The 27,921-nt window shown below is 41.1% G+C and overlaps 3 protein-coding genes across 12 annotated transcripts in view; 2 read left to right on the top strand and 1 right to left on the bottom strand.

The window, feature by feature from the left end:
- LOC118409729 (3-oxoacyl-[acyl-carrier-protein] reductase FabG-like) overlaps window positions 1-27,921 on the top strand; it is an 876,245-nt gene that overhangs the window by 79,716 nt on the left and 768,608 nt on the right. The window lies entirely within an intron of this gene.
- On the bottom strand, window positions 463-9,007 carry LOC118409714 (homeobox-containing protein 1-like). 9 transcript variants are annotated; one of them, XM_035810975.1, is made up of 11 exons: window positions 8,498-8,683; window positions 7,684-7,785; window positions 7,459-7,535; window positions 6,524-6,706; window positions 6,295-6,372; window positions 5,884-6,005; window positions 5,530-5,653; window positions 5,052-5,173; window positions 3,650-3,769; window positions 3,413-3,526; window positions 463-2,901 (listed from the first exon to the last, which is right to left on the bottom strand). In XM_035810975.1, exons 1-11 carry the CDS (start codon window positions 8,666-8,668, stop codon window positions 2,738-2,740), a joined length of 1,377 nt encoding a protein of 458 aa, XP_035666868.1. In that variant the 5' UTR covers window positions 8,669-8,683; the 3' UTR covers window positions 463-2,737. The 9 variants fall into 9 exon arrangements, with proteins under 9 accessions (XP_035666868.1, XP_035666869.1, XP_035666872.1 ...); XM_035810976.1 differs by having other exon boundaries at window positions 7,459-7,544; window positions 7,693-7,785; XM_035810979.1 differs by lacking the exons at window positions 7,459-7,535; window positions 8,498-8,683 and adding an exon at window positions 8,853-9,007 and having other exon boundaries at window positions 7,607-7,785.
- Window positions 9,580-25,889, top strand: LOC118409695. Of its 2 annotated transcripts, none has more exons than XM_035810930.1 (6): window positions 9,580-9,767; window positions 12,226-13,651; window positions 20,331-20,559; window positions 22,325-22,498; window positions 23,345-23,480; window positions 23,916-25,889. In XM_035810930.1, the coding sequence occupies exons 2-6, from the start codon at window positions 12,428-12,430 to the stop codon at window positions 24,295-24,297; spliced, it is 2,145 nt and encodes a 714-aa protein (XP_035666823.1). In that variant the 5' UTR covers window positions 9,580-9,767; window positions 12,226-12,427; the 3' UTR covers window positions 24,298-25,889. The 2 variants fall into 2 exon arrangements, with proteins under 2 accessions (XP_035666823.1, XP_035666824.1); XM_035810931.1 differs by lacking the exon at window positions 9,580-9,767 and adding an exon at window positions 9,790-9,917.

The raw sequence follows: 27,921 nt of genomic DNA, 5'->3' as shown, positions 1-27,921 counted from the left end.
TCCATCCTTCCCTATCCTCCATAGCCTCGGGCAGTTCTTCAGCCGAGCAGCCAGAATCATCACAAATTTGATGTACAGACGTTTTGCGTGGTCTACCTCTGCTAAAGCATTGAACTTCATTTTAAGCATTAGCTTAAGTCTCGCGTTCAAAGTAAGAGTTCGACAGCGGCTACATTTGAAAGCTCCCCCTGTCGGCTTTGACCGATATTGCAAGGCAAGCATGCTGATGCCTCTGAGAGAGAACAGTATTGTATTGCTAACATGATACATTGTTCTTGGTGTATATGCGTGTGCGTGTGTGATGTGTCTGTATATCTCGGTGTGTGTGTATGTGTTTCGGGATATTTTGGGTGAGCATAACTACAGAACCTCTGAATGACCAATTCTAAACAATATGCCTGAGTGTAAAGAATTGAAACCTTGCCCATGAAAAATATCTAATAAACTGCATGTTCATTGCTGATAAGGTTTAATGAATAAATTAGTTTCAACAAGTAAAAATTCACATACTGGACTAGTGATTACTGAGATACTGAGATGGTGGACATGTTTACTGAAACTTTTCATTTCTAGGACACAAAAGTTTACACAAAAGTATACATGTACACAATATTCTCTAACATAAAAGGACTAGACTTAATACATATAAATAACAATGCATTAAATAACATGAATAACAGTACCAAAAATAACATGCCATGTACTACATACGTGTACAGATGACGGATATTCGAACATGAAAGTAAAAATTATGTACAGTTGATATCTTGTTTTTAACCTGGACAATAGCTGGACAAACATCATTATACCATAATTGACTTGGAAACTTAGAATTGTCTTGTCTAGGAATTAGTCAATAAACTATGCACTTACCAACATACAAAATTGGGACTTCTCAATATGTTAACACAACTTTTTACATCACAACATTAGTACAATCATCATCATCAACACTTGTACAACATATGGCATCCCTAACATTTAAAGTAGTTATGGAAAAATCTATTGCACGCAGATACTAATGTTAGCATTCGGTGCAAATACTAAAGGAGGTAGTGAGTTTGTTTGTTTTTTTAAACACATTAAAACTCTCACTAGTTTGTGAACAACTTTTTCTGCATTTATACTACTTACTACTATATGTACACACTATTGGGACTTCAAGTCCCAGTTAATTTCTTACAAAGAACAAAATGAATTTTTTTTAAAATGCGGTAATATTTTTACAGATTTGATTTGTAGGGTTCCACATCGACTTACAAATATCACAAAATGGCAAACATCTGAAGTCAGAACATAAAGCCCCTCAACCTGCTATCTGGTCTCTGATTGGTCATTTGATTAACCAATGAGAGTAGCTGTAAATTGATTGGCATTTTTCCTTGGTTCGGTTTAACCTCCGTGGTAAGAGTTGGCACATAGCATTTTGGAATGGGTGTATGAAGAAGGAGGGGTCACTTTGATTTATCGCTTTACACATAAAACTACTGCTCTTGGGGACTCAAAAGAGTGGGAGAAATTCACTTCAAGATTAATTTGTCACTTCAAGTTCTCGAAATTGAGAATTTCTGGTGAATAATGGAAGCACATGATAAAGTGCAATCTAAAATACTTTCTCATAAAAAAGTTATGAATCATGGCATTGACAAATAAATCAAAAGATTACTGACAAATCTTTCCTTTTTTTTTACGTTAACCTAATTCAAGGAATGTTTGGGAAACATAAGGTTAAGAGATTTAAACATTGGTAAATGGCATAATAATAGCATCTTCACACACCTGGGCATTTTTATCAACCCAGACTTTACTTGCACTTACACATTTGCCTTGTAAGAGTTATGCAACAATTGTAGTTACATGATTCTAGCTCCTGTTCCTAGGAACTTGGGCCCAGGAGGGTTAAACAGTACAAAATCTATAATGCAACATGGATAAATAGAGTGTGAGCTACTGTCACAAATTATCTTTCCAACTACGTATACAAGAATGTCCTATTTTTCTTCACAACTCTTTTCTTCACAATTTGATTAATTCCACAGTTTAGCTCTACCCAGCTCCTTATCATCTGTATTGTTCTTATCAAAATCAGTTAATTACATGTTGTTTTAATTGCAACTTTGTTGTAAATAAACTTGCAATAAAGATATAGTTATGATTACTTTTGCCTTTCATTAGAAAATTGGACAACCCTTCAATTCAATACAATATATTTTCATACCTACCAAGTACACTGGTCAAATTCTTAAAACATTCTGATTCATTGTACAGTCTGTCCTGTACAAAAGGCCATCTCGACATAAGAACCATCCAGCCAATGTGACCTCTTTTTGGTGGTTCCTTAGAGATATTTTTTTCCTGTTGACACAAGCACTTTAAAAGCACCCTGTCTATAGTGGCCACCTGTGGACGTAGACCAGATTCATATGTCTCCTGGGTGGTCTTCTTGGGCATGTTTAACTGCACACTTAGAAAACATTATGGCCTTGACAACAGCCTTTCAGGTACACCAGTCAAATATTTCTTCTAAAAACATGAGGTTTTGCTTTACGCTGATGAAGGTTTGACATCCAGGCAAAAAGTTACACCAAAAAGCAGTTACTCAAGCAACTGGATATGATTTTGGAAATGGTCTGTTTTGACCATTTCCATAATCATATCCAGTTGCTTGAGTAGCTGCTTAATGACAATGTTTTGCTTTGATTATGATTACAGAACCTTGTGGCCTCCCCGTTTCCCCTTAGCTGAACTCCCCATCCTCCCCCTCCTCTGCCTCTTGCTCCTCCCCCTGGTCGATGTCATCACTGTGCTGATTGACGAGGGCCATGATGGCGTGATTGACAGCTGCCATCTCCACGGCGACCTGGACAGGATCTTGATGAGACTCTTTGTGCTCCGACTCTCCTGAAATGTGAATGTGAGCTTAAGCCCCTATCACACATTCAGGACCTTCCCATGCAAATTTTGTAATGAGAATTGTCTTTATCATACATTCAAGAATCTTTCTTTCTTTCTTCCTTTAGTGCCCACAATCATTATGTTGATCATTATGCCACAGTCTTTATTTAACATCCTATCCGAGGGACCGCATTAGTCGAAGCTAGGTATTCAATTCCACCTTAGTGAAGTGCTTTCCCAAGGGAACAAGATCGGTGACACGGCAGGGTTCAAACCAAGACTGTCTTGGCCCTGAGCCCAACGCGCTGCCGATCATGCCAAACAATCTCACTCATTAGACAGTAAACAAATCTAATTAAGTCTGAAATTTGTTTAAGTCGAAAAGTCCTGATTGCCTGATTGACAAGATGTACAATAGAGAATACTAGAAGCTGAACTCTGTTTCAACTCTTTAGAGTAAGAATATGGACAAGGCCAACTAGCACATGAAACATGTACATGTACATCAAATACCGACCTTGTTCCTGTAGTATATTCCCACTGTGGTGGTCTGTATTTTGGTTGCCTCTATCCTCTACTCGATGGTGAGGGTTGGGCTGACTACTTGGCACTGGAGACAGAGTGTTGTGCACTATGATAAAGTGAAAAACACTTTTGTAAGTCTTCAACCCATCTGAACAATTGACTACAAAAGACAGATGCACTGCTGTATAGTTATTAGCTGATGTTAGTTGGAGTAAAGAAAGAGATTTACTTTTGACCCCAAAACTTGCCAAACCTGCGGAGTGCCGTCTCTTCACGTCCTTCCGCCGGTTGGCGAACCAGTTGTAGACACGGGCCGAGTTCACCAGCATCTGGGCCGGCAGCTCCACTCCTGATGGGGGAGGACAGGGGGCGCTTTTGTAACACACACTATTTAAATCTTGGAACTTTTGTGGCAGTTCTATTGTCAAATTTTTATGGTCACCATTCTATCTCAAATAAATGAATTCTTGAAGATGCATTTTCCAATGTACTGCTATCATACAAAAGTTTTGTTTCAATCGTGAACATATGACACTTCAAAAACCTCCCTTCCCTTCTATTTTGAAAATGAATATATCTACCGAAATACTGCCTGGGTCTGTAAGACTAAGTAAGGGGATTCTGATCAAACGACTGCTAATCTAGAGACACTCTAATGAAACAGTCCAACTCTGACTTCCCTTCTGCATGCAACAGCTGACAAAGTGTTTGAATTTGAACCAGGGAAAAACAGTGTCAACTTTTGATGAATGTATCTATTAGTCTTACACTGTCCTTACAATGATGCAAAACTCTTCTTAATTCTTAAAACTTCTCATGTCCACACATCAGTTGCTTTATGAATGAAGATACTGCAATGTATTTCAGTACCTGGTTTCTGTGTTACACTGTTGCATGCATTGGTTCTGTACCTGGTTTCTGTATAACACTGTTACAGACATTGTTCTGTACCTGGTTTCTGTATAACACTGTTACAGACATTATTTCTGTACCTGGTTTCTGTATAACACTGTTACAGACATTGTTCTGTACCTGGTTTCTGTATAACACTGTTGTAGGCATTGTTCTGTACCTGTTTCTGTATAACACTGTTACAGACATTGTTCTGTACCTGGTTTCTGTATAACACTGTTACAGACATTGTTCTGTACCTGGTTTCTGTATAACACTGTTACAGACATTGTTCTGTACCTGGTTTCTGTATAACACTGTTGTAGGCGTTGTTCTGTACCTGTTTCTGTATAACACTGTTACAGACATTGTTCTGTACCTGGTTTCTGTATAACACTGTTACAGGAGTTGTTCTGTACCTGTTTCTGTATAACACTGTTACAGACATTGTTCTGTACCTGGTTTCTGTATAACACTGTTGCAGGCATTGTTCTGTACCTGGCTTCTGTATAACACTGTTACAGGCATTATTTCCGTACCTGGCTTCTGTATAACACTGTTGCATGCATTATTTCCGTACCTGGCTTCTGTATAACACTGTTGCAGGCATTGTTCCGTACCTGGTTTCTGTATAACACTGTTACAGGCATTGTTCCGTACCTGGTTTCTGTATAACACTGTTACAGACATTGTTCTGTACCTGGTTTCTGTATAACACTGTTGCAGGCATTGTTCTGTACCTGGTTTCTGTATAACACTGTTGCAGGCGTTGGTGATCTCCTCTCGTTTCTTCTCATCTGGGTACTGGTTCTCTTCAAAGTACTTCTCCATGATGGTGATGCAAGCCTCGGGCCAGTTAAATCTGGGTAACACATGACAAAAGTTGAGCTATATCTACTATGAGGTCTCATGCCCAACCTAACACTAATATTTTCTGTACTTTCTCATTTTCCAATTTCTCTACATGATAGGTGACTCTGTCTGTCAGTGTCAGTCAGTCACTTTCTCACTATCCGGTCTATTATTACTTTAATGCCTGTTGTTCCCAGTCTCACAAGGGTCAGAGGTGCTTGCACTTAGATGTTGTCTTAGATGTCTTAGATGCTACAAGTACGTACTCCAAACCTGGTTCTGAACAGCTCAGCTGACAAGCTTTCAAAGTGTCCTAGATCATGGCAATGTCATCATTACTCTTACTCAAATCCACGGCAACCTCACCTATGCCCCCTTCTGTGTACACTGCTCCTAAACTGAAGGTGAGGTGTCCAGTCGTGATCGTCGTCTACATGCTCCGCTACTCTCACAGCCTTGGGCACAGCTGATGTCAAGTCTAGTGCTGACACTGCCAGGGGTACAGGAGGATTAGATGCAGATTCATTGTAAATGGAAAACAATACTTCAAACTGTTAGTCAGGAACAAAAAACAGGTTTCTTCCTCTATGAAATTAAACTGTAAATTGGCATGTTTTTGTTACCTGTAACAGACTGAGAGCAGGAATATAATGCAAACACCAGTTTTTAGACTAGAGCCCTGTACAGTATGTTCCCCACGTGTTTAAAGAACCATCTTACCAGGTGAGTTGGAGAACTTCTCCCTGATGTACCAGGTGAAGAGGGTGCGCTTCTTGATGACGCTCATGTCCAGCCCCTGGGTCAGGAACTGGGACAGGTACGACTGGCTGATACCTGTGTACCTGGGGTGGCAAGGTAGTCAAGTGGTTAGGATTGTTGACTTTGTCTGCAATGTATGTCTGGTAAGCTGTCTCTTGCCATGCTAGGTTTGTACTGAGATGGACCCCTACTCTTTACGATAACTCGGATAAGTATGGTGAGATCTTTAACGTGAGGAACAAGTGGTTGATCCCTGTGTACCTGGGATGCAGGGGTTGACCCCAACTTTTTTTATAAGTCATCATTAAGTGTGATAGGCTTTTCAATGTGAGGCATATGTGGTGAATCTCAGATAATATGGTACACAAATACCTGCTGATGAGGCCCTGTGAGATCCGACGCTCCGACAGAAATAATCGCAGCTCCTCCTTCACAGACTCCACGTTTTTACTGAGGAAAAAAATCAATCTTATGTATCTTCCGAAAACATAGTTCTAACTTATAGTAAGATGAAATAATCACAGCACAATTAAATGTCTTCAAGCAAGTACATTTTACACATCTCTCTTTTCAACAACGTTATTCCAAACAGTGTTCTTACTTGAGCATGATTTCCACTTCAGTTTGGATCTGTTCCTCAGATAGCACACAGTCCTTGTGCGGCCTGGTCTGGTCCATGGGACTGGCTGTTCCATTAGCTGCTAGTGCCCCCTGTGGGCTGGAGACGGGCGGGCTGGCAGCCGGGACAATCTCACCCTCAGATTTCAGGTTCCATCGCATGGTTCTGAATGAGAGGCATGTTTTACATGTTAGATTCATCTTTAGACAACCATGGTGTCCAGCGCCTGGAGAATCTCCTTCTTGCTGAGTCCCTAAATACAGTATACCTGCCTTCTCATGAATAATAAAGGTTCAAACACACCTGTTGGTACATGGATGAGCTGGCGGTGTGACGATGCTGCCGTGCTCGCGGTCCAGTCTCTCCATGGTGTCCAGCACCTGCAGAATCTCGTCCTTGCTGAGTCCCTAAATACAGTTTACCTGCCTTCTCATGAATAATAAAGGTTCAAACACACCTGTTGGTACATGGATGAGCTGGTGGTGCGACGATGCTGCCATGCTCGCGGTCCAGCCTCTCCATGGTGTCCAGCGCCTGCAGAATCTCATCCTTGCTGAGTCCCTAAATACAGTATACCTGCCTTCTCATGAATAATAAAGGTTCAAACACACCTGTTGGTACATGGATGAGCTGGCGGTGTGACGATGTTGCCATGCTCGCGGTCCAGCCTCTCCATGGTGTCCAGCGCCTGCAGAATCTCGTCCTTGCTGAGTCCCTAAATACAGTATACCTGATAGATAGATAAAGGTTCAAACAAACACACCTGTTGGTACATGGATGATCTGGCGGTGTGACGATGCTGCCATGCTCGCGGTCCAGTCTCTCCATGGTGTCCAGCGCCTGCAGAATCTCGTCCTTGCTGAGTCCCTAAATACAGTATACCTGCCTTCTCATGAATAATAAAGGTTCAAACATACCTGTTGGTACATGGATGAGCTGGCGGTGCGACGATGCTCCCGTGCTCGCGGTCCAGCCTCTCCATGGTGTCCAGCGCCTGCAGAATCTCATCCTTGCTGAGTCCCTAAATACAGTATACCTGATAGATAGATAAAGGTTCAAACACACCTGTTGGTACATGGATGAGCTGGTGGTGCGACGATGCTGCCGTGCTCGCGGTCTAGTCTCTCCATGGTGTCCAGCGCCTGCAGAATCTCGTCCTTGCTGAGTCCCGTCCTCCGCAGCCGCTGTAGCAGGTCGATTTGCTCGATCGTGTACCGCGGCTCTCCCATCATGCAACACCTGGCCTGGAACAAATAATTTATCCAAAACTTTGAGAGCTTGAAGCTCCACATCCAATCATGTGGTAGCATAGGACTGTACCATCCCAGGTGTGGTGGTGCCTCTCATACAATTACACAGGATGTCCACTCATCCTATCACAATGCACAAAAAACAAATTGTCACCTGCACTAAATCAGGTAAAAAAAGTGAAAGCGATCTTAAACTAGGTTAGCACTCTTCAACAGGTTGTGACAGAGAAGACAGAAGCTTTATTATAATATATACAGCATCACAGGTTCATTGTACTGAGAAAATTGCTATAGCTCTTTTCAATGAGAACAATGGACAGTGGACCACGGCAAAATGTTACGTCTGCAACCCTTTCCAGTAGCATGCATGTCAGGACTGAGGTGAGGGACAACAGCTGGGCCTCAAACTCTGACTTCTTAGTCCAGGGGCTGAAACACGAACCACTGGACAGCACATGTCACTAATTGTTACATGGGATGGACTGCTGCCATGGACATTTGCCTGAATTTACCTGACCCTGGCCTGCACGTTACTTTTGCTACACGGAATACATACAATGTACATCATATCTAGAGTAAAGTAGATATACGTGATAGAGGACAAATTGCCTCATGGCACAATACATGTTCCATATGCTGTTCAATAATTTTGAAGCCTGTGGCACTAAATAATAACATGGCAAACTCTGTTTATTATTAGTATTACCCAGTACAGTATTGATAAGCACAGAGTGCGATCACGCAGTAACTGTGAGTCAAATTTCCCGCCACGCTCCACATAACAATTTTCAATGTTTGACGCTTCCAAACGAAGGCACTTTTTTCCACACATCCAGTCTTTCCCTGCCGTCGACTTGGCTTCCGACGTGACCGCCATGTACAAGTACGTTAATAGGTTGAAGTCACGGGGCCGCTGGGATGGCTTATAAATTAATGAAATTAGCATAATAACACGATAAACGGGGCGCTGGTTGAAAAACAACTGGGGTTCTTTGTCTGTTTCGGCGCCAATATCTCCCGGAAAAAACGGTTACAGATGATGAAAGGTGATCAAAACGTACCTATGTGGCTCCCTCTCGAAGACCAATCGGGTAAAATCGTTGAAATTTTGTACAAAACTGGTAAAACTATCAAAACTCGGTGCCCAAACCTTCGGGTTTAGAACCCAAACCCTGGGTCAGCCATGTTGAAAGTGGTGCATGCTGGGATATGTAATTAACCATTCCGGTTACCGTCAGTGACCAGTTAACTAGACGTCAAGTCCGCCGGTTTCTTCAAGTTTACCCGCATCTGGGCACTTAATACATCAGCACCCACTTAATTTACTCAGCAAACTCAGTCTCCTACTTCTTGTCTTCAAGATTTCATCACTACTTTTTCACAAAAGTTAAAACTAAACTATCAACTAACGCTGTTCTCTTAGACTCCCTCCGGAAAAAAGTCCCTCCACAATATATTTTTGTCTCTCTGTAACTTACTTAAAACCATCACCATCTTATCTGTATACATTAGACACGGAAGTTTTAACTTCAACGTGTGAAAAGTTGGAATAGTGAGGCTTCTTTTCTGGGTCAGAAACTCCTGTCTTTAATTACGTCTGGAATAGTCCATTACTTTCAGTGTGTCCAACTGAAATTTTAGTTGTAGATAAAACGTTCAAATAGCAAAACTGTTTCTCAATAGGACTTAATCTTGTTTTATTTAAACTATATATGATAGTCAATGTAACTTATGAAGTATTTTTTGAAAGTAACGTTAATTTATTCACGTCTTCATTTACCTCGTCACCCCATCTCATTGGTACAGTCTTGTTTACCTGGGGCTATCCTGATCCATTACTGTTTGGTTTCCATGCGATGCGCGCGGCGGCGGCGGCATGTAAAAAGGCTCAACGACTTGGAGCACCTCTTCTGTCCAGTCCTCAGGACCACAAGTACGACAGGTGACCGGCCACAACACCGGAGACTCACCCACAGGTAAACCGGACTTTGTTATGCTTCAACAGACTACGGGGAGGGGCACACGTGCAGAAATTTAACTGGGTAAAATTAGAAACGGAAACGTTTTGATCGCGACGAAGTTTGTCCAGCCACCGGTCGCCTGGTGACTCAAGAGCAAGGATTTAGGTATGAGGAGTCGTTGGTTCGATTCCCATCTATATCATAATGCCGGGCAAGTCTGTACGATCGAGAGATGTGCGATCATCAATACATTAGGAGATTGATTATTTACTTGGTCTGTTAGTTACTAAGCACATCAAGGTGGTTGTTTATTTAATCGGAGAGAGATGTTTTGTCGTAATTCTCCTTAATTGTAAGCATTATGGATACTGAACATTTCATTTACTATTACATAATTTTTATTGTTTTCAAATTTCATAAGTTACTGTAGAATCTGAATTCATCAGTTGTAGACAACGTGGAGACTTCTGACTTATGATCACAGAGAAAACCGTTGTGCAAACACTCTGCAAATCAGTGAATCCACAGATAGCTTTAATGGTTGCAATTGGTTGCTATAACTACGCCAGAACAAATTACTGTCACTTTTGCCATCCAGGTGTCCCTAATTGTCTCTAAAGAAGCCGTGGCGGAGCTAGTTTGTTTTGTTTGTTGGCGGTGCCATGATCGGTATGCACACAGGTGTACACAGGTCCACCCAACCTGGAAGTCACAACAGGAGTAAGAAGATAGGAATCTCCAAGCAGATGTTAGAATGAACAGTTGTAGTTACTGTAATTCCTGATTTTTTAACCATACTTTTATGCTAATGGTTTTTGCGGTGACGCCTGTAAAGTGACCTTATCATTATGGATAACAAATAATTTGTCGACTTTTTAACGCGAACCTGCCGCTAGCCTACCATAAACATTTCGTTCGGAGAAGAAGTTGAGGTTTCTAGGACTGAAATTTTGGTACCGAGAAGTGAATTACAGTATCATTTTCTGGCTGTACCATTTTCTAAAAATCTTGTCATGTCTATGGTTGAGTGATTTTCACGGTTTTCTTGCTGGCCTCGGCCTCATTAAGATTTTTTCTGCCCCACAGTAAACTTTTTACTCTTAAGACTTAACTCAATATTGTAGTAAATTGTCCCTTTATGTCTTCTATTCATGGCTACTTCCCGTGCATCCTAATCAGATCAAGTCCCAGTGTACAAGGATTGAGGCTCCACAATGGCATCAATACTGTCCAAATTGTCTTTATTGTAAATGCCAGCTTAGGCTTTTAAAATGAAATAGTATGTAAGATCTTTTTATCTTAGCAAAAAGTCTGTGGTTAGAAGTAGTGCCTCCTCAATAAGGACTTAAGTCTTTCTCTGAGCTCTTTGTGATTGATACTGGGATGATATCAGCCAGTGGGATAGCAGTCTGAGAGCCTTTTCTAAGGCTGTGTGTTTTTATCTACCGTATCCAGGTAGTCTGTATAACACAAATTTGCTGTCTCCTGCTGTAACTCAATAACGCAGTAACTAGCCCCTCCCCGAGGTGGCTAGCCATTGCTGAGCTGCTGTAAGCAAGATTTAATCGAGCTATGCCATGTATCCAGGGTACAACTACTAAATTGGAAGGAGGAGACCAAACAATCGATAGTGAGTGAATGAGTGAGACCATCCCCCTCCTTCCACTTTTTTAATAGTTTTATCTCCCAAGTAAATGTCAGTTACCCATTTTTACAACTGGATGAGGAAATTCATGCTAAGTGCCATTTGGGCACAGCATGTCATGGGATTCAAAGCCAGGACGTCTTGGTTCTGGGCCAAACACCCTTAAACTATTACGCCAACATACCACCACCACTCTAACTCACTGAATCTCAGCGTGGTAAAATGCTTCCAAAGTTATTCCATTAAAGGAAGTAATAGTCTTAGAATCATGTTACAAATGGCTTACAGATAATTTTGTTACCTGCAGGTCTTACAGAGTATGTGAACCCTTAAACTGTCCTTAATGAAGTTTCCCCTCCCCACCCACCTGTTTAAAAGGAGTCAAAGAAGACTTTGCTGTCTTCATGGCCCATTTACTGTGTCTGTGTTGTGCTTGCACGTTTTGTCAGATCTGTCCTGTCATACTAATGAAAACCACCTGGGCTGCTCCTTACTCTTGTAAGAGGCTGGAAAATTGTATTGTTACTAGTAAGCTTCATCAATCATGTCAAACCGTTACATTTACAATGTACATTTCTTTTTCTGTGTTATTCCCCTTGGGAGCTTGTATTATGAAGTAAAACACGAGACTACAAACATGTACATACCCTAGTCTGGACAATATGAAATGTAAGAAGATGCTTTAATGTTTTTGCTCTGGTATTTTGTTGCTTTGGTATATGTGTTTGCAAAGTTTAGAGTACTATTTTCGTTGTTTTCTTACATGTTTCATCACTGAAAATTGACAGTTTTAAACATGCGCTGATGACTTTTGTTGTTTTCCTGCAGGACATTTTATCAACCGGAGCAAGCCAACTTCAAAGATAACCAAGCTGCAAGTGCTGCATATTTTTACACAGCCAGACCACAACATATCTAAACAAAAATAACAGTAACAACCCCCAAAAAATTCTGCCAATTTCTGTGCTGTAAAATGTTGTCATAGCAACGGACAACAGAATGCAGGAGAGATCGCGGTCCCCTAGCGAGGATGGCGGAGAGTGGGCTTGGGAGCGGTGACGAGACGGCCGCTGATCCTGTTGCCTGGCACTACCATGACACACCACATACACAAGGACTCGAAAACGCGGGACTGCCGAAACAAGCGGAACCCCTCGCCGCATCTCGCGAGGATTCATTCATCAGTATAGAAATCACAGCCAAGAACAAAGACATGCAGGAGAGTGAGATCTCCCAGCCTGGCGACGATGTAGAGAAACTCAAAGTAGCCGAACCTCAGGGAGGGACCGACTCGGGGTTCCACGAAAGCACAAAGGGCGGCATGAAGAATGAGAAGACGCTCGCACCACCGCCAACGTCCCACAAGAAGCGCAAGCCCGGAAAGAAAAGCATCTACTTCTCTTACTCCCCTGATGCCGCGTATCTGGAGAAGAAGTTTGTCGTTGAAACCGTCCGGCAACTGAAGGAGAATAATCTAGCGGAAGATATTTGGTTCGACAAGGATGAGAAAACTATTGATTCCCCTACATGGTTCACGCAGCGTCTAGAGGCGGTGGAGAAATGCCGCGCTGCAATCCTCATCCTATCAGACAGCTACTTCCAGAGCGCCATGTCTCTGTATGAAGGCAAGGTTCTGCTGGAAAGAACGGTATCTGCGTCAAAACCACCACAACTGTTTCTTGTCTTGTACAGCCCCACAGACATACCGCCACAGTATGCACCCTTCCTGGATGACATTGTGGACCTAACGTCAGGGAAAATCGCAAAGAGCAGCCTCGCTGAAAAAAGCTCCATGGTAGTCGGCTCTCTCAGCGTCTTTTTGGAGAAATTATCCACAGCAATGGTCCCAGCATTGCCCCCGTTGGTGTCCGAGACGGAATTCACGGGTCAGTATAAGAAAACAAAACTCCGCCAATGGACGGTAAACGACGTGCAGGAGTGGCTAGCGGGGATGAGGGTACGGGAATTTTTCTGCCAGGCCTTCGCGGAGAACGGGATCGATGGGTTCCTCCTGATGGCGCTCACGGAGCAGGACATGGTATCCTTCCTCAGCATAGAGAGCCGTATCGTGCGGAAGAAGATTCTGTCGGAGATGCTGCAGATTCTGGACAATGAGCAGAAGATGCGCGAAGGTTGGCACCTCCGCGTGAGGTTGAAGCGGCCCCGCGTGGACACAGTGTACCTGGTGTACGACCCAGCTGACGTCAGACTAGCGCAGAACATGAAGGCAGATCTACTGAAGAAGAACATACAAGTAAGTCTGTTTCCTTCAGACTATTATTATCTGTTTGAACCTTAAATATTTATTCATGAGAAGCTCAAATCGCCTGCAGGCTGCTTTTCATTGAGGTCATGAGGTAGCATTAGATGAAATACAGCTTACATTGAGTATTATTATTAAATCTATCAACATGTATCATTACATTTACATATATCATAGAAGTCATATGTCATAGAAGTCCTACTTTGGACAGATATATTCAGATGTCACAATGATAAGGCCACGGAAGCGATAAAAGAGTAATAAGAAGTTGACCTATTTTAAATAATTAAAAGCTGGATGGCAATCTGTTAGAACCTAACTTTTTGTCTTCTCTTTTTGAATTCTACTGGGTACTACTATTTTAACAAATTGACTGCAATTTATGAAAGAGGTCATTCAGTTTATGGTGCATCCTATTTTACATGTATCAATAATAGAGAAATTCACTGGTCTTAAACTGCTCATTGTCTTGAGAGCCTAACTCAATACTAGTGACACATTAAATAACAAATACTGCATTTGGCAAGATTTAAAAGAAAAACAAGACAGCTAAGCTCCATGTAATTGACACATCTTAGGGTACACATAAATGTAGAAACTTACTACAGTACTAGTAGATAAATGTAGATATGAATGAATGGATAAATGGATACTAGATTCATGATGATAGATTGGGCATAGAGATCTTTAATAGATTGGCCCTACCAGTACATGCCCCTCAATAGGCTTTTGATATGCCTTCAAATTTACCCAACACTATAAAAAGTAGGCTAAAGAGAATTACTCTTGTATTTTCGATAATTTCACAAATAGCAACAGAATAGTTCTTTATCTACCCTCCAGGAGATCAGGCTGTTTGTTTGAGTTGGTAACTAGGTGACAATTTGACTTAACGACCACTACTAACGAGGGGAGTGTGTCAGGGGATTAAACCCTTAATCCCCTAGGGGGAAGTCATTAATAACCTTGTCAGGTTGAAAGGGAGTTTTTTTTTCAGAGGCTGAGAATGAAATAAAAAGGTAGAAAGAAGTTCAAGGTGTTAATATTGTGAGAGACTTTGCTACTGAGAAACTTTGGACTGTTTTTAAGAACATGTAACTTATTACTGTAAATGTATTTAAGTTCGCGGGGATTTAATTTCGCGGTAGCGGGAAAAGGACTTTTCGCGGTGGATTTAAGTTCGCGGTAACACCAAAAACTGCAGTCTAATACCATAATAGAACAATGTTCGCGGTGGTTTTAAGTTCGGGGTAAAGTGGTCAGCGCGAAAACCGCGAACATTAATCCACCGCGAACATTTCTGCATTTACAGTAATAGGATGTTGGTGACAGGAAAAGTTTGTGAAAATTACTGCTACCTACATAACAGTAACATTTTAGGGTAACCTTTTGGCATATTTGTACTTCTCAAGCTTCCTACAGACTACCATTTCATAACCTGACAGGCATAAGAATGCTCAGATTAGGAGAGACTCAATCCCAAGTCTAGTTCAAGCCCAACCTGCACCAGTTGAAATGCAACCCTTTTACATGAAAACACGCACTGAACCGTGGTGTATGCGGTATGCCCAAACAGAGAGCCAGTTTCCCTCAACAAGACCTTGTAACGTTTCCTTGTGATCAGCTGCTTTGTTTGTGTCTCCTCTGCTTCAGTGGTTGGGGAGAATCAACAGATATTTGTTGACCATAGGAGACTCAGTGTGAATAAAAGGAATTTTGTTTTCTGAACCTTGTGTATGATATGCAGCCTTAACTCTTTTGTTCTCAGAGGTTCAAACCTGCTACATTTGTACATACATTTATACTATAGTGCAGACATGCATTCATGAGGGGTTGTCAGCCTGTGTCTGTTTATTGCCAGTGACTATGGATCTGCAAGAATTTAATGGAGCAGAATAGCAGGCTTTCACACTTGATCTTTTTCAAGTATTTGCTTGGTCGCACATGCAGCATGTGATTTATGGTGTCCCAAATTAAAGTACTTGATCTTATGTTATAGTTATAATGTTATTTTATATTGATCTTATTTAACACCCATGAAATGATGGACGCTCATGATTTTGGTAGTTTTGAAACATTTTCCTTGAGCTCTGAATCAAATAGTCAAAGCAGGAAGTTTTTTCCTGACAAACACAAATAAATCAAGGTAATCTGACTGAAGGTAAATAAAAGCTAACAGATGTGTTGAAACGTAGCTGTCCAACAGTAGTTTAGCAAATGTCATTTTGTATATGTCACATTTACATCTGATCAAGTTTAATGAAAGAGCTTGTCAAATAAATGTTCTTTCTTTGAAAGTCATTCAAGTACATATTAGAAGTGTTGTACAATCGACAATCAGACCTTCCCTAGACTTTGAACTCTCCTGAAGGAATGCTGTTTGCCCAAAGTATGTAATCAAACTCAAAGAAAGAAACCTACTGTGCCTAAGTTTACCTGCAAACACACCTGTCTCTCACACTGCCAAACGTGACATTTTCTGTCTTTCAAGTTCTCCTCAGTGTCATAGATGTATGTGGAAGGCCAGAGGGGCGTGTACGTGGTTGTTGGTTTGTGCTTTTTTGTTTGCTGTGCTTTTAAAGCTCAGGCAAAAGTGGAGGTGCTCGTGCTTTCTTGTGTGCCAGCGTCAGAATGAAGGACATAATAAAATTGAAGTCCTTGCCACAGTACCGCACTACATCTTGGAATTAATTAATGAATAAATGGTTTGATAAACACAACTTGCCTGGTCAGAAGCAACATTTTTAAGTATTACTTCATCATATAGATATAAAAGGTACATGTATATGGCTTTAAAGTTCATTAAAACATTAAGAAAACTTTAAATGTTAAGAATTTTTGTAAAAGACTTTGAGTTTGAACAAGTGAATTTATATGTGGACAAAAATGAAAGCAGGATATCCAGGCAGAATATTTAGTTTTGTATCACTTTATTTGCTGTCTGTTTCCCATTAAAATCATTATTTTATAGATTTTTTTCCATACCGGTATTCTCATTTTATTTTTTGTGAGAAACTGAAGCAAAAAAAAAGTAATATATTATGTTAGGGAGATTTTTGTTTTTTAAGTAACAAGCATATGGTTGCATAGGAAGACTGTCCTTCTTCTGATTTGCCCAGTGTTTTCTGACAGTTGGCCATCCAACATGGCAAATTGCAACCCACCCATCTAATCTTTGCTCCAAGAGTCAGTTGGGTGATCTTGCACTTTTGTACTAATGTTGCTGCAAAACCTTATCTTATTATGTACATGAAAGAAAAAAAGGACTGGCTAAATCTTGTTATGGTACTTAAGGGCAACTTGATCATCAAAACCCCATCTGGATGAAAGAAACTCTAAGTTGCTGAACCTTGTTACGACTCTTAGCTATAGAGCATGTAGCTATAGAGCAACTTGATCATCCCATTCACAGTGCATTATACGTCAGCCAGTGGGGGACAATGGTGCATCATAACAAGTTTAACTCCCCCCATTCAGACCGGCTCCCCTGGCAATGGATCCTCCTGTTTTGATCCCCTCGCATCTTTGTGCGGCTGTTTGTCTGAGGTGTTGTGTTACCTTGATGTTGTTATTGACGTGAGTAGCGTTGGTCACTGAAACAGTGTACATGGCAACCTTACGTTAGCCTTTAAGCATCAAACCTTGGTACAGTCCTAAGATCTATGCTGATCCAATATTGTGCCGGCTTTGAGAGAGTCTACCCCTGAAAGCTTGGGCATCGTTAGTTGTTCATCCTCACACAATACTATCGCTGCTAAAGACAAAAAATGACATAGAAATTGCTTTTCTGTCACGAAGTAGCTATATGTTCAAGTGTTCAAAATTCACTTCTTTCATCTAGAGTGTAGTCAGTCACCATTATAAATAAAAACCTGATAGCCTGGATGATTCTATACACTGTTGAACTGCCCTTTTTTCACAATCAAAGTGATACAGTAGATTTACTTCATTGTGCTACAGGTAGCCTAATCCCTTTTAGCCCATCAGTCAATTGGTAGCCCAAGATGGCAACTACTCCCCTAACAGAAGTTTGGACCAGTCTTTATTAAAGTTTATTTAACATGATTTTAGGCGTTTTGTCAGGCTTTCTATTTTGCCCCGTTTTCTTCATGTCCGACAGCCAAACCTCTGCCAGCAGACGCAAGCATCAATACCTAATCACTTCAACATAGTTACAATCATTTGGCTGGCAGAGAGGAAAGAAGGAACAAAATAGAAAGCCTGACAAAAATGCCTAAACTCTTCTGAGTTCAGAGAGTATTCTTGCACCCAAGTGTTGCACCAGAGTTGCGGAAAGTGGAGGGTCCTAGTTCAACAGACCCCTGCTGACCTGGCTTGCCACCCGGGCATGTAGGCTACAAAAAACTACAAAGTTGACACAACAGTGCAGAAGTAACGTGCACCATGGTTGCACTGTAGTCAACAGACTAGGGATGGAAGACTGGAGACAGTCTGGTCTAGCTAGTACATTATTTATGGATATATATACATGTATGCAGTCAAACATGTACTTCTACATGTCGAAGAAAATCAGTGGTCTTATTATCGCATTAAGCATTGAGAATACTATACATAGAATGATCACCTGTTCACATAGACCAGAATGATATAGACTCCCAATGGTCTTCATGGGTGACTTTGGCTGCAACTTACAAAATATACATTGTTCGCATGAGATTGTTCCAAATCTATTTTAAAAATCTTACTGAACAAAGTAAAGCAGATAGTGAAAAGTGTTTCTTCAGAAATCTGCTCAGTAATCTGGGATGGCATTTCCTACCTCGTGTTTGGGGCCATTTTCTTTTAGTCTGCATTTGTTTCTATGCCATTCAGTCAGGCTTTTCTTTTTTTAAGGTCAAGTACATGTTTAGTTCATTGCTAAGCACCTAACTTAGAGATTATCAAGCACTCAGAAAGTCTGGGCAACTGATTCACCATCCAAACATCGCACAATTGTTGAAAACAAACAGGCGTCACCATTGGAAGGGGGATCAGGAGAATGTAATGCTGTTTTGATTGAGTGGTGTTGTCAGATAAACATAAAACATCGCCATCTGTATGCTGTAGCTATAGCCAGCATTTTGAAGTCATCAACACTACTGGCAACAATCATTTTCTTTTAAAAAGTTTTAGACCGATGATGTGAAAGAGGTCACAGTGATGGGGAAGAGTGTGTTTTAGTACAGGTGTTTTTACTGGGTCATATTTACAGGTAAACATTTACCTTTACCGACGGCGCAAAAGTCACGTTGGCGGTTTTGTGTGGTGGTCGCCAGGACGCGGCGGTATCTGTTGACACGATACTGTGTTGTTTTGTTTCCCGACTCAATGCCCATTATGGACCGCTCGTTTTCGCCATGGTCAAGGCAGCGGCATTAGTTTCACCTCTTGACCCCACCACAAAGAGGTGCCGAGAAAGAAAATAATTGATACCTTGTATAAAAATGGGTGAATGTTGTTTCAATGTGGAGAGAGAAGTGCAGGTGTATAGTTGCAAGGTCTTGATTACATGTGTACAAAATTACATAATTCTCTTTGAGCTGAGCAAAAAACAACTTTGAATCCCTTGAGTTATTTTAAAAAAAAGTTGAACTGGCTTAAAGGCAATGAAAAGGACAGACAAACAAAATCCTGTATGCACTGAGATTTGGAGTTGACATCTAAGTTTGTCAGTTCATACTAGTGAAGGGACCACCCAAAATTTCTAGCTAAAGATTTCTAAGTGATCTTTAATTTAAAAAATAGATGATATGATTTTAGAACCATTCAATGACTTTAAAATGCCTTCCTTGATTGCCTACTAAACAATCATCACAATTGATAAAAGATGTCAGAAAATTGCAGGTAGAAAATGAAGATTTTTGATATAGAATCAATTTCATAAATGTACATCTTTATTTTCCTCTGTCACAAGTTTTATTAGAGTCAGAGGTTAGTGTAAGGCTTGGGGTTCGGTACCCAAATGGTCAATACTTGGAAGGCTCTTCATTCATGGCAGGACAAACAGTGCTAATGCTTAAGTTGTCCATCTGTTGACATGTACAATTGTGCCCTCTATGTTTGGTTGTTCAACTACATGGCAACTTGGCATTTGTGTTGTGTCAGGATTTCAAAGCTTAGACATTCCTACAAAGAGCATGGAATCACATGTAAAAGCTTAAACACCTTACGTTGGATTTTGTAATGACGTCACTTTTGTACCTTTTTGATTGAATTAGGTCAGGTCACCAACATGTGCTTACAGCTTTACTCCTGTCGAGTAGTTTGCCTAATCGCACACATTGAATGTCCTGATGCAATTTTAAGTACAGTATTCTGTATGATGGTGTATATTTTATGAAAAGTATTACACTGAGGGCTCGAAACTGGATGCATATGCACAAAAATTGTGCATCCATAATTCAAGCTGTGCAACTAGTACTGCATAGAATATGTTTTGTTCACTAGTATTAAGTTCTTGATACCCATATGTAAATGTCAGAAAAGAAAGCTTTTCTTGTGTTGTATTATTATTTTCAGAATTTGGGTTCAATGAATGGTGGATCCAAATTTTTCTGTGCACTGAATTTTCACGTTCGGTGCACTAGTGCACTTATTCCCAAAATTGAATTTGGAGCCCTGATACATATTTGAACTGAAGTCTAAATGATTTGCCAATTTGTGTCCACAGGTTGACACCCATGACAAGCTCGGCCAGTCCAAGGAAGAGTTCCTGCAGATCAACGCCCCGCGGATCGCTGGCTGTAAGAACATCCTCGTCCTTCTGACTGAAGCGGCCGCCACGTCGCCTTTCGTGTTTAACGAGGTCGCGTTTGCAGAGTGGCTGAACCGGACCATAGTCACCGCTCTGTTCAAGAACATGTGGTTCAAACTCAGACCTGCCATGAAGGCCATTCTGGGTAGGTCCTTGAGTTCCTTTCTTCAGCTAAAACCTGACAGGGCCGTCTCCAGGACTTGTCCTGTCATTCTCTTTATGAAATGTTGCGTGTTGGTAGGAAAAAAATTTCATCCACTTTGTCAAAATAATCTGAATGCTGACATAATGAAAATGTATTTAGTAAGCTTAAAACTGTGCACCATAATATGATTAATAGAAAATACAATTAACGTATTATTGTAAGCAAATAGAATAGCATATTCAAAATAACAACATGTGCTCGCAAAGAATCAGAAGGCAAAAATCTTATTAACCTGTAGTTAGCCCAGCTAAACTCCGTACATCAATAGTTGCACTAAATTACGTAGTTATAAGTAAATTCAGATGACAATACATGTTGTCATTCATTATTGAGAAAATTTGAAAACTTGCCACTTAATCCTCAAAAGCCACAAAATGCCTAATGAACAGACCCATACTGCAGAAATAGTTACCTAATGAACCCATACTGCAGAATTAGTTACCTGATGAACCCATACTGCAGAAATACAAAAAAGGTAGTTACCTGATGAACCCATACTGCAGGAATACTTACCTGATGAACCCATACTGCAGAAATAGTTGAACTGATGAACCCATACTGCAGAAATAGTTACATGATGAATCCATACTGCAGAAATAGTTACCTGATGAACACATACTGCAGAAATACAGTCAAACCTGCCCGAGCGACCACCTCTTCTCAGCGACCACCTGGCCATTTCGACCGCTTTTTCTCGGTCCAGATTTTTTTCCCATCGACGTAAGCATTAAGCAACCTTTACTCAACGACCACCTGGCCAACGCGACCACGACCGGCCCAAATTGATACCCATAATGACCGCATCATTTTCAAAATTGAGGTTTTCATCGATTTTTGATGATAACTAGCGCGATTTTGTGCCAAAATTGGCCCAATGGGGCAGTCTACTGTAATATGGGAGGAAATTTCGTTGTTAGAAAAGCCGAATTTAGTTGTTATAGAAGTTTTTTAAAATCTGTATCATTATAAAGTGAACGAATGCTGAATTGTATATAGCCTCATACTTTTTAAAGAAAGATCTGTGTAGCTCATACCTTTTTAAGAAAGATCTGTGTGAGTGCTTTTGTCCAACTGTACTGTACATTCACACGTGGGTAAGTACGCTATCGGGACGTATACGTACCGGGTATCGAATTCAAAAGCTGCACCGCGACGCATAAAGGCTTGTATGGTAACTGACAGCATCAAAGTTCCCTTACCGTCTAAAGCGTTAGTGCACATTCAAATGTTGAGCTTTAAAACACAGTATCAAGTAAAAGCTCGGTAAAAGCTTGGGGTTAAATTTACAATTCACAGGGTGCTTGTTGTATTTGACATTAAAGACATCGCTTCTTTGCGTGCGTGCAGTGTGCTTGCTATTTGCCATTAAACACAACGGAAACCATTAATACTATGCATCGGGCATGTTTTGAGTCGATAGTCTTCTCAGCGACCACCTGTCCAAATCGACCGTTTTCTTCCGGTCCCCCGGGTGGTCGTCTTGGGCAGGTTTGACTGTAGTTACTTGTCCTTGGACACTTAATCACGTTGATATGACCAAAAGCCTACACGTCACATGATCGGAATGGCATGGATATGTGTCAATTATAACACAGAAATAGTGAATAAAATCTTCATAATGTCAATTACTGTCCCAGATTGACTTTCTTTGTAATGTACATGTATTTACATTTATTTCACATTTCCTTCCAACCCACCTGTCCAGGTGAGAACCCAGCCATCGACTTTGAGACGAAGATGTACGCAGACAGCATGGACGTTCTGGAGCACCAGGTGCGGCCGCTCAGGAAGGTGTCAGGCATCGTGCTGGAGCAGGCTTACCTCAACCGCATGGCCGAGGGGCTCAAACCGCTACAAGTCCTGGCCGCTCCGCAATCAGGTAATGTTACACAAGATCTGTAACAACTGTATGGATGATTTTCTCACCTTTATGTGTAGTTGCCATCAGACAGATATTGCAAAACTGTAACCATTTAAGAGCAGGCTTACCTCAACTGCATGGCAGAGGGGCTCAAACCGCTACAAGTCCTGGCCGCTCCGCAGTCAGGTAATGTTTTGCAGAATCTGTAAGATTTTCTCACCTTTTTGTGTAGGTATCATCAGACAGATATCGCAAAACTGTAACTGCATGTTGACAAAACTGCCAGGACATGCAACCACTTCTCAACGCCACCTTGGAGGTCTGTCAGAACTGCAGGGTTCTGCTGCCCAATAGGAATCTCCGTCAACAGAGACTCTCCAATTTACTATACAATGTATGAATTGATGACTTCAAGTTGAAAAGTTCTAACTGTCTTTTAAGAAAATATCTTGAAATCCACAAATCAGTGATTTTACCATATTACAACCTCTACCGAGACGTATGGATGGAGCCCAAGATACAACGTAGCTTGCAGTCATCAAGTGTATCGTTAGGAGAGCTTTTTGATATGATTGCTAATAGTATGTTAAGTAAATGTACAGTTTGTGCTTTTACTGCATGGTCAGAGACTTGGACTGATTTTGCCAACACCAGACCCTTGGGAAGACTTACCCATTAGTAATGGAAACGCCAGATATAAAATTTTGAAAGACACACAGCTTAGTTCAAATTCTAGTGTCTTAGTTGGAGGGTAGCATGAAAGGAACCAATACCTGGCCTGGGTGCATATAAGGCAGTAGGCTTGTACTGTTAGATGTACATACTAAACTGTTGCTGTAACCTTTAACCTATGAACCCGCGCAGGTCAGATCATGTGGCCGCTAACCGAGTACCTGGAGCCGAAGGTGTTCATCAGCTACCAGTGGGACACCCAGGCACGGGTGGACGACATCCGCACCATGCTGGAGGCTAGCGGGGTCACCTGCTGGGCTGACATCAGGTGGGGGGTTGCTTTTATAAGCAGGATGAATTACACAATTTTGGAAATTCGAATTTGATCATCCATATCTCTGTTATTATTTTACAATAATAATATTGTTGCATTGCATAGCATATCATTGGAAAGGTTACACAAGACTTTTCTATTGTACATGATATTTACCTTGTATATATTTGTATATATAATGACATCATCTGAAAACACTGTACAACAAAAACTTGAATTTGTATGCACTTGTTTCAAGAAGAGGAAAGAGACATGTAACTGATAGATGTAATAATAGCATGGCATTATATATTTGACCATTTACTAGTAGTGTAGCATAGTTTTAGTTGTTTTGTCACTCCCACTGACACTGTAACACTTCTCTACAGAAATGTGCCCATATGGGCAAGAACGTGCAAATTAAGGTCATTGTCATTTATTTCTCTCCAGCCCGGTAACGCGAGGTCACAGCAGCATGAGCAGTCGCAACGCCGCCCTTCTAACCCGCCCGGAGACGTCTGGCGAGCCAATCACCAGCCAGATCCAACGGAACATGCGCGCCTGCTCCGTGGTCATTTGCTGCATCACGCCCAAGTACATCCAGTCCGACAACTGCAGCAAGGACCTCACGCTGGCCGAGACACTGTACAAACCCATCATCCCCATCATGCTGCGCTTCCTGCCCTGGCCGCCGGAGGGCGCTCCTACTGCCGTGCGGAAGATCCTGGCCAGGCTGAGCACGGTGGACCTGAGCACGGACAAACTCTTCAAGCAGAACTTTTACCAGGTGCTGGAGAGAGTCAAGAAGCATCTTCAGCCTGCCAAGTCATGAGCAATATGCTAAATGCTGCTCTTTAATAGTATCTTCACCAAGTGAATTTGGTAGAAGTTGCAAGTTAAGATTCCCATTGTTGCAAATGTGGAAGCATGCGCCTCATTTCATAGATGGGAAACCTAGATGCTTGTATTACAATGGCCCAAGGTCAGCTATTGTGACAAGAAAAAGAAAAATAGGGAGGTATAGAATCTGATGTAGAATCAACTATAATAATCAACCTTTGAGTAGACAAGGAGCAAGTCTTTTCCATTTGTGCACATTTTGATTGTATATAACAGATGACGAGCCATGCTTTACTGTTTTGTTAAATGTATAACTTTTCAAAGGAGATACCAAGGAGGTTTTATTTCTTTTTAAAAATCTCCTTGGAGATAGTAAGTGCTACATGCATGCGTTGCATACAAATGCATGTTTACTACATTATGACCTGCAGACATGATCTTTGTGTGAAAACCCTTGTCCTGCTGAGCCCGTTTATATACGGGATGGACATATTTAACCCTTGCCATGCTGAGCTGTATTTTTATGGATTTCTCATGTAAAAGTTGCATACCATGCACTGCAAAGCCCCTCAAATGGGGTTACGTAGTAAATCTGCAGCAGCAACACAGAACAGGTCAAGTTGCACTGATCTGATGAAGCCATCAGCTTTGGGAGGTTAAATTGGCCAAAAAATTGCCAGAAGGACAAGGGTTAAGATAGGTTGATATCAAAGTTAATTGTTTAACCTAGAACTCATTTGTTTCACGCACCTCTATGTGTAAATGTCTGAAACCATTCCCCAGTAAGCTTTCAGATAAGCTGTAAAGTTCTTGCCATTCTCACAATTTCTCAACAGTTGTTGTTCAGAGTTCATGGATTCCGAGTTTTATGAGGCTTCAAATGTAGTTGTCTAAATACAAAAAGTGACAATCTTTACAAATGTACATAAGGAACACCTAGCCACTTTCTGGTGGTCCCTTATATACAAGCATGACACAAGTTTTAAGTAGTAAACCAGAAAGGTAGTTCTTACTGGCGATCACAAAACTGCTAATAGTAAGGAACTCTATTTTTTTATTGAAAATTATTAGCCAACAGCTTGCTGTTTTATGAATGCCATGGGTAGTTTAAGATTGCTTGCTCTTAAAATTAAGTTTTTACAACATTGCTCGGTTTCACATGAATGAGTTAATTGACTATCCCACTCTCAAACTGGGAAAAATTGTAACTCAGTTGCAAGTACAGTCTGGACAGCAAATGAGGTAGTAGATTGTGTAGAGAAAGACAGAAAAACAAAGATGGATGTTCTAGAAGTTTAGTAAGGATGGGTGTTTTTAAACAAAATATTTTTATACAGAAAATTGATTGTCAAGGGGTGTAAATATTCCCAGCTAAAATAAACTAAGGGCCACAGTTTTATGTAATGTATCATTCTTTCTCTCTCACTTGATTATAACTAAAGAATTTACTACAAGGTGTTCGCTGTGCGAACGAATTCAAAGTGACTTGTTTTGGAATTGTTTTTGAAAGAGCTTTTTAAGAATGACTATCTTGTATATTATCTAAAGTGGGAACTTTGTAATAAAAGATTTTATTTCAAAGCACCAGTTGACAATGTCTGTAATATTTTACTTAATTATTTGTTTGTTTATTTATTTATTTATTTATCTGAACTTCACTATAGACGGAAACAAAAATGGTGGGGAAGCGGAAGACACCTCTTTGAGTTGCCTCCCGTACAAATGATAAAGACAAAAGACAATTATGCCACTCGAAAAATTCAAAAGAAAAACAGAAGAAGTTAGGCCTGAGATCGTGAAATCCTCCGTAGTGACTGCTGGCTCAATCTTTTCAATTGCTTGCTTGCAAAAGAATTGAGCCAGTGGTCACAACGAAGGATGGTGCTTAGGCTAGTGAAATCAGTAGACCGCGAGACACCAGCTCCTTCGCCTGTTCACAGCGCTCGTAGGTCTTGGCATGCGCCGTGCACACCAGCCCCATCACTTACGTACCACAGCCAGGAACATCTTGGACTCCTCTGCAGTCTGTACTGAACACAGTGTCAAAGAGCTAGTCTTGAAGATCGGTGGATGAGTTCTAGTGGTGACAGCCCCATGTATTTATACGTACCAGTGACCTTCGTTTGACCGCGGTCCGGATCTTTACATAGTTCTATTATTAAAGAAGAGCAAACGGAAACCATGAATAATGAAGGCAAATTTGGTCGGTAATTTAAAGGTGACCTCGGAGACCTGTTATTCTTAGCGCTGCGAATTTGCAAGTCATTCTTGTACACCACGTGACCTTTCGGCCATGTTAACATTTCGTAGGACTAATACTTTTTAAAGGACGAGAATTCTCTTAAGATCTTCGTTGTATCACTAATGTTTTATTAGCCACTGCTATGATGCCTTCTCTAATACAATAGTTTGCAAACCCCAAAATGCATATCTCAAATGTGTAGATTATGGGGAACTTCATACTCAGTAATGGTGGTAACCTGGTTCGAGAGAAACATTTGATATTGACGTAAATTATGAACAGTGTCGAGCAACGTGGCGAGAACTGTCTGAACTGTCTGTAGCCGCCACACATCAACAGATGATGCATGCCAACGATTAATTGATTGATTGATAAATTATGAACCGATTTGCATTAGTACTCATAAATGACCTCGTCCTTACTATTACTAAGGCAACTGGAAAAAGGGGCCGGTATTTTAGGCACCGGGTTGAATCTAATTCGGACTTAAAATGAACCCGGGACCCGGTAACAAATAGACACCATCACCTGCCCGAGGCCTTCGCAGCCCGGCCGGGGTTACATCCCTGACGGGCACAGGTGCAATTCAGCCCTAAGACTAACTAACTTTCAAACGATACATCTGCAAGACACATACACACTCACGCACACACATCACCGAAGTCCATTTTGGTACACAATATTTTGGCCATCCTGAGAGTGTTGAATCTGAAGGCCTACCTGCTGATTAACACGTGCGCATGTATCGGACGTCGGGAACTTGTTTACAAAGTGTATAAATATTGTGGTGTCCCCCTTCAAGGCTCACAATCAATCAAAATAGATCAGCCCACCGGACGCCCGTTCATTGACTGATAAGGCGACCCGAGGCGGCTGCTGATGTTCCCGCCAAGTGACGTCATATGTAGGCTTACGTCGAACGTGGAGACGGGCTTAGATATGAAATTTCTTCAGTCATTGAATCGTAGCTAAAAAAAAAGGGCCGTTTTCGAACATCTAATGCTTAGGTCACATTTCCAACCCGGGACTATCCAGGCTGTTCGTCAAAACGAAAAATACAGTTTCGTATCAAGAAATACGCACAAATTGTGGTCATGGCTAATTCTTTTCACGTTTCACTTGTTTTGTTTTCTTCTATAGCTATTTCATTCTTTTCGTTCCCACATACTTCCTGGTTTTGAAATATTACCTATAGGCATTAGTATCGTCTGCAGCTGACCCTCCAGAGCTCAGTGACTTATACGTGTGAGCAGCTCATAGGAGAAAATACTATGTCATGTACCAGAACTCCGACTCCATTTATCCATCCATCCATCCATCGGTCCCGTCACCATGCTTCTACGAAAAAAAACCCACAGCTGTGACGAAATAAGG

Source organism: Branchiostoma floridae, chromosome 2 (genome assembly GCF_000003815.2).
Source record: "Branchiostoma floridae strain S238N-H82 chromosome 2, Bfl_VNyyK, whole genome shotgun sequence".
Taxonomy (NCBI): Eukaryota; Metazoa; Chordata; class Leptocardii; order Amphioxiformes; family Branchiostomatidae; genus Branchiostoma; species Branchiostoma floridae.
The sequence above is the reverse complement of the archived record's forward strand: the minus strand, read 5'-3'. Positions and strand labels throughout refer to the sequence as shown.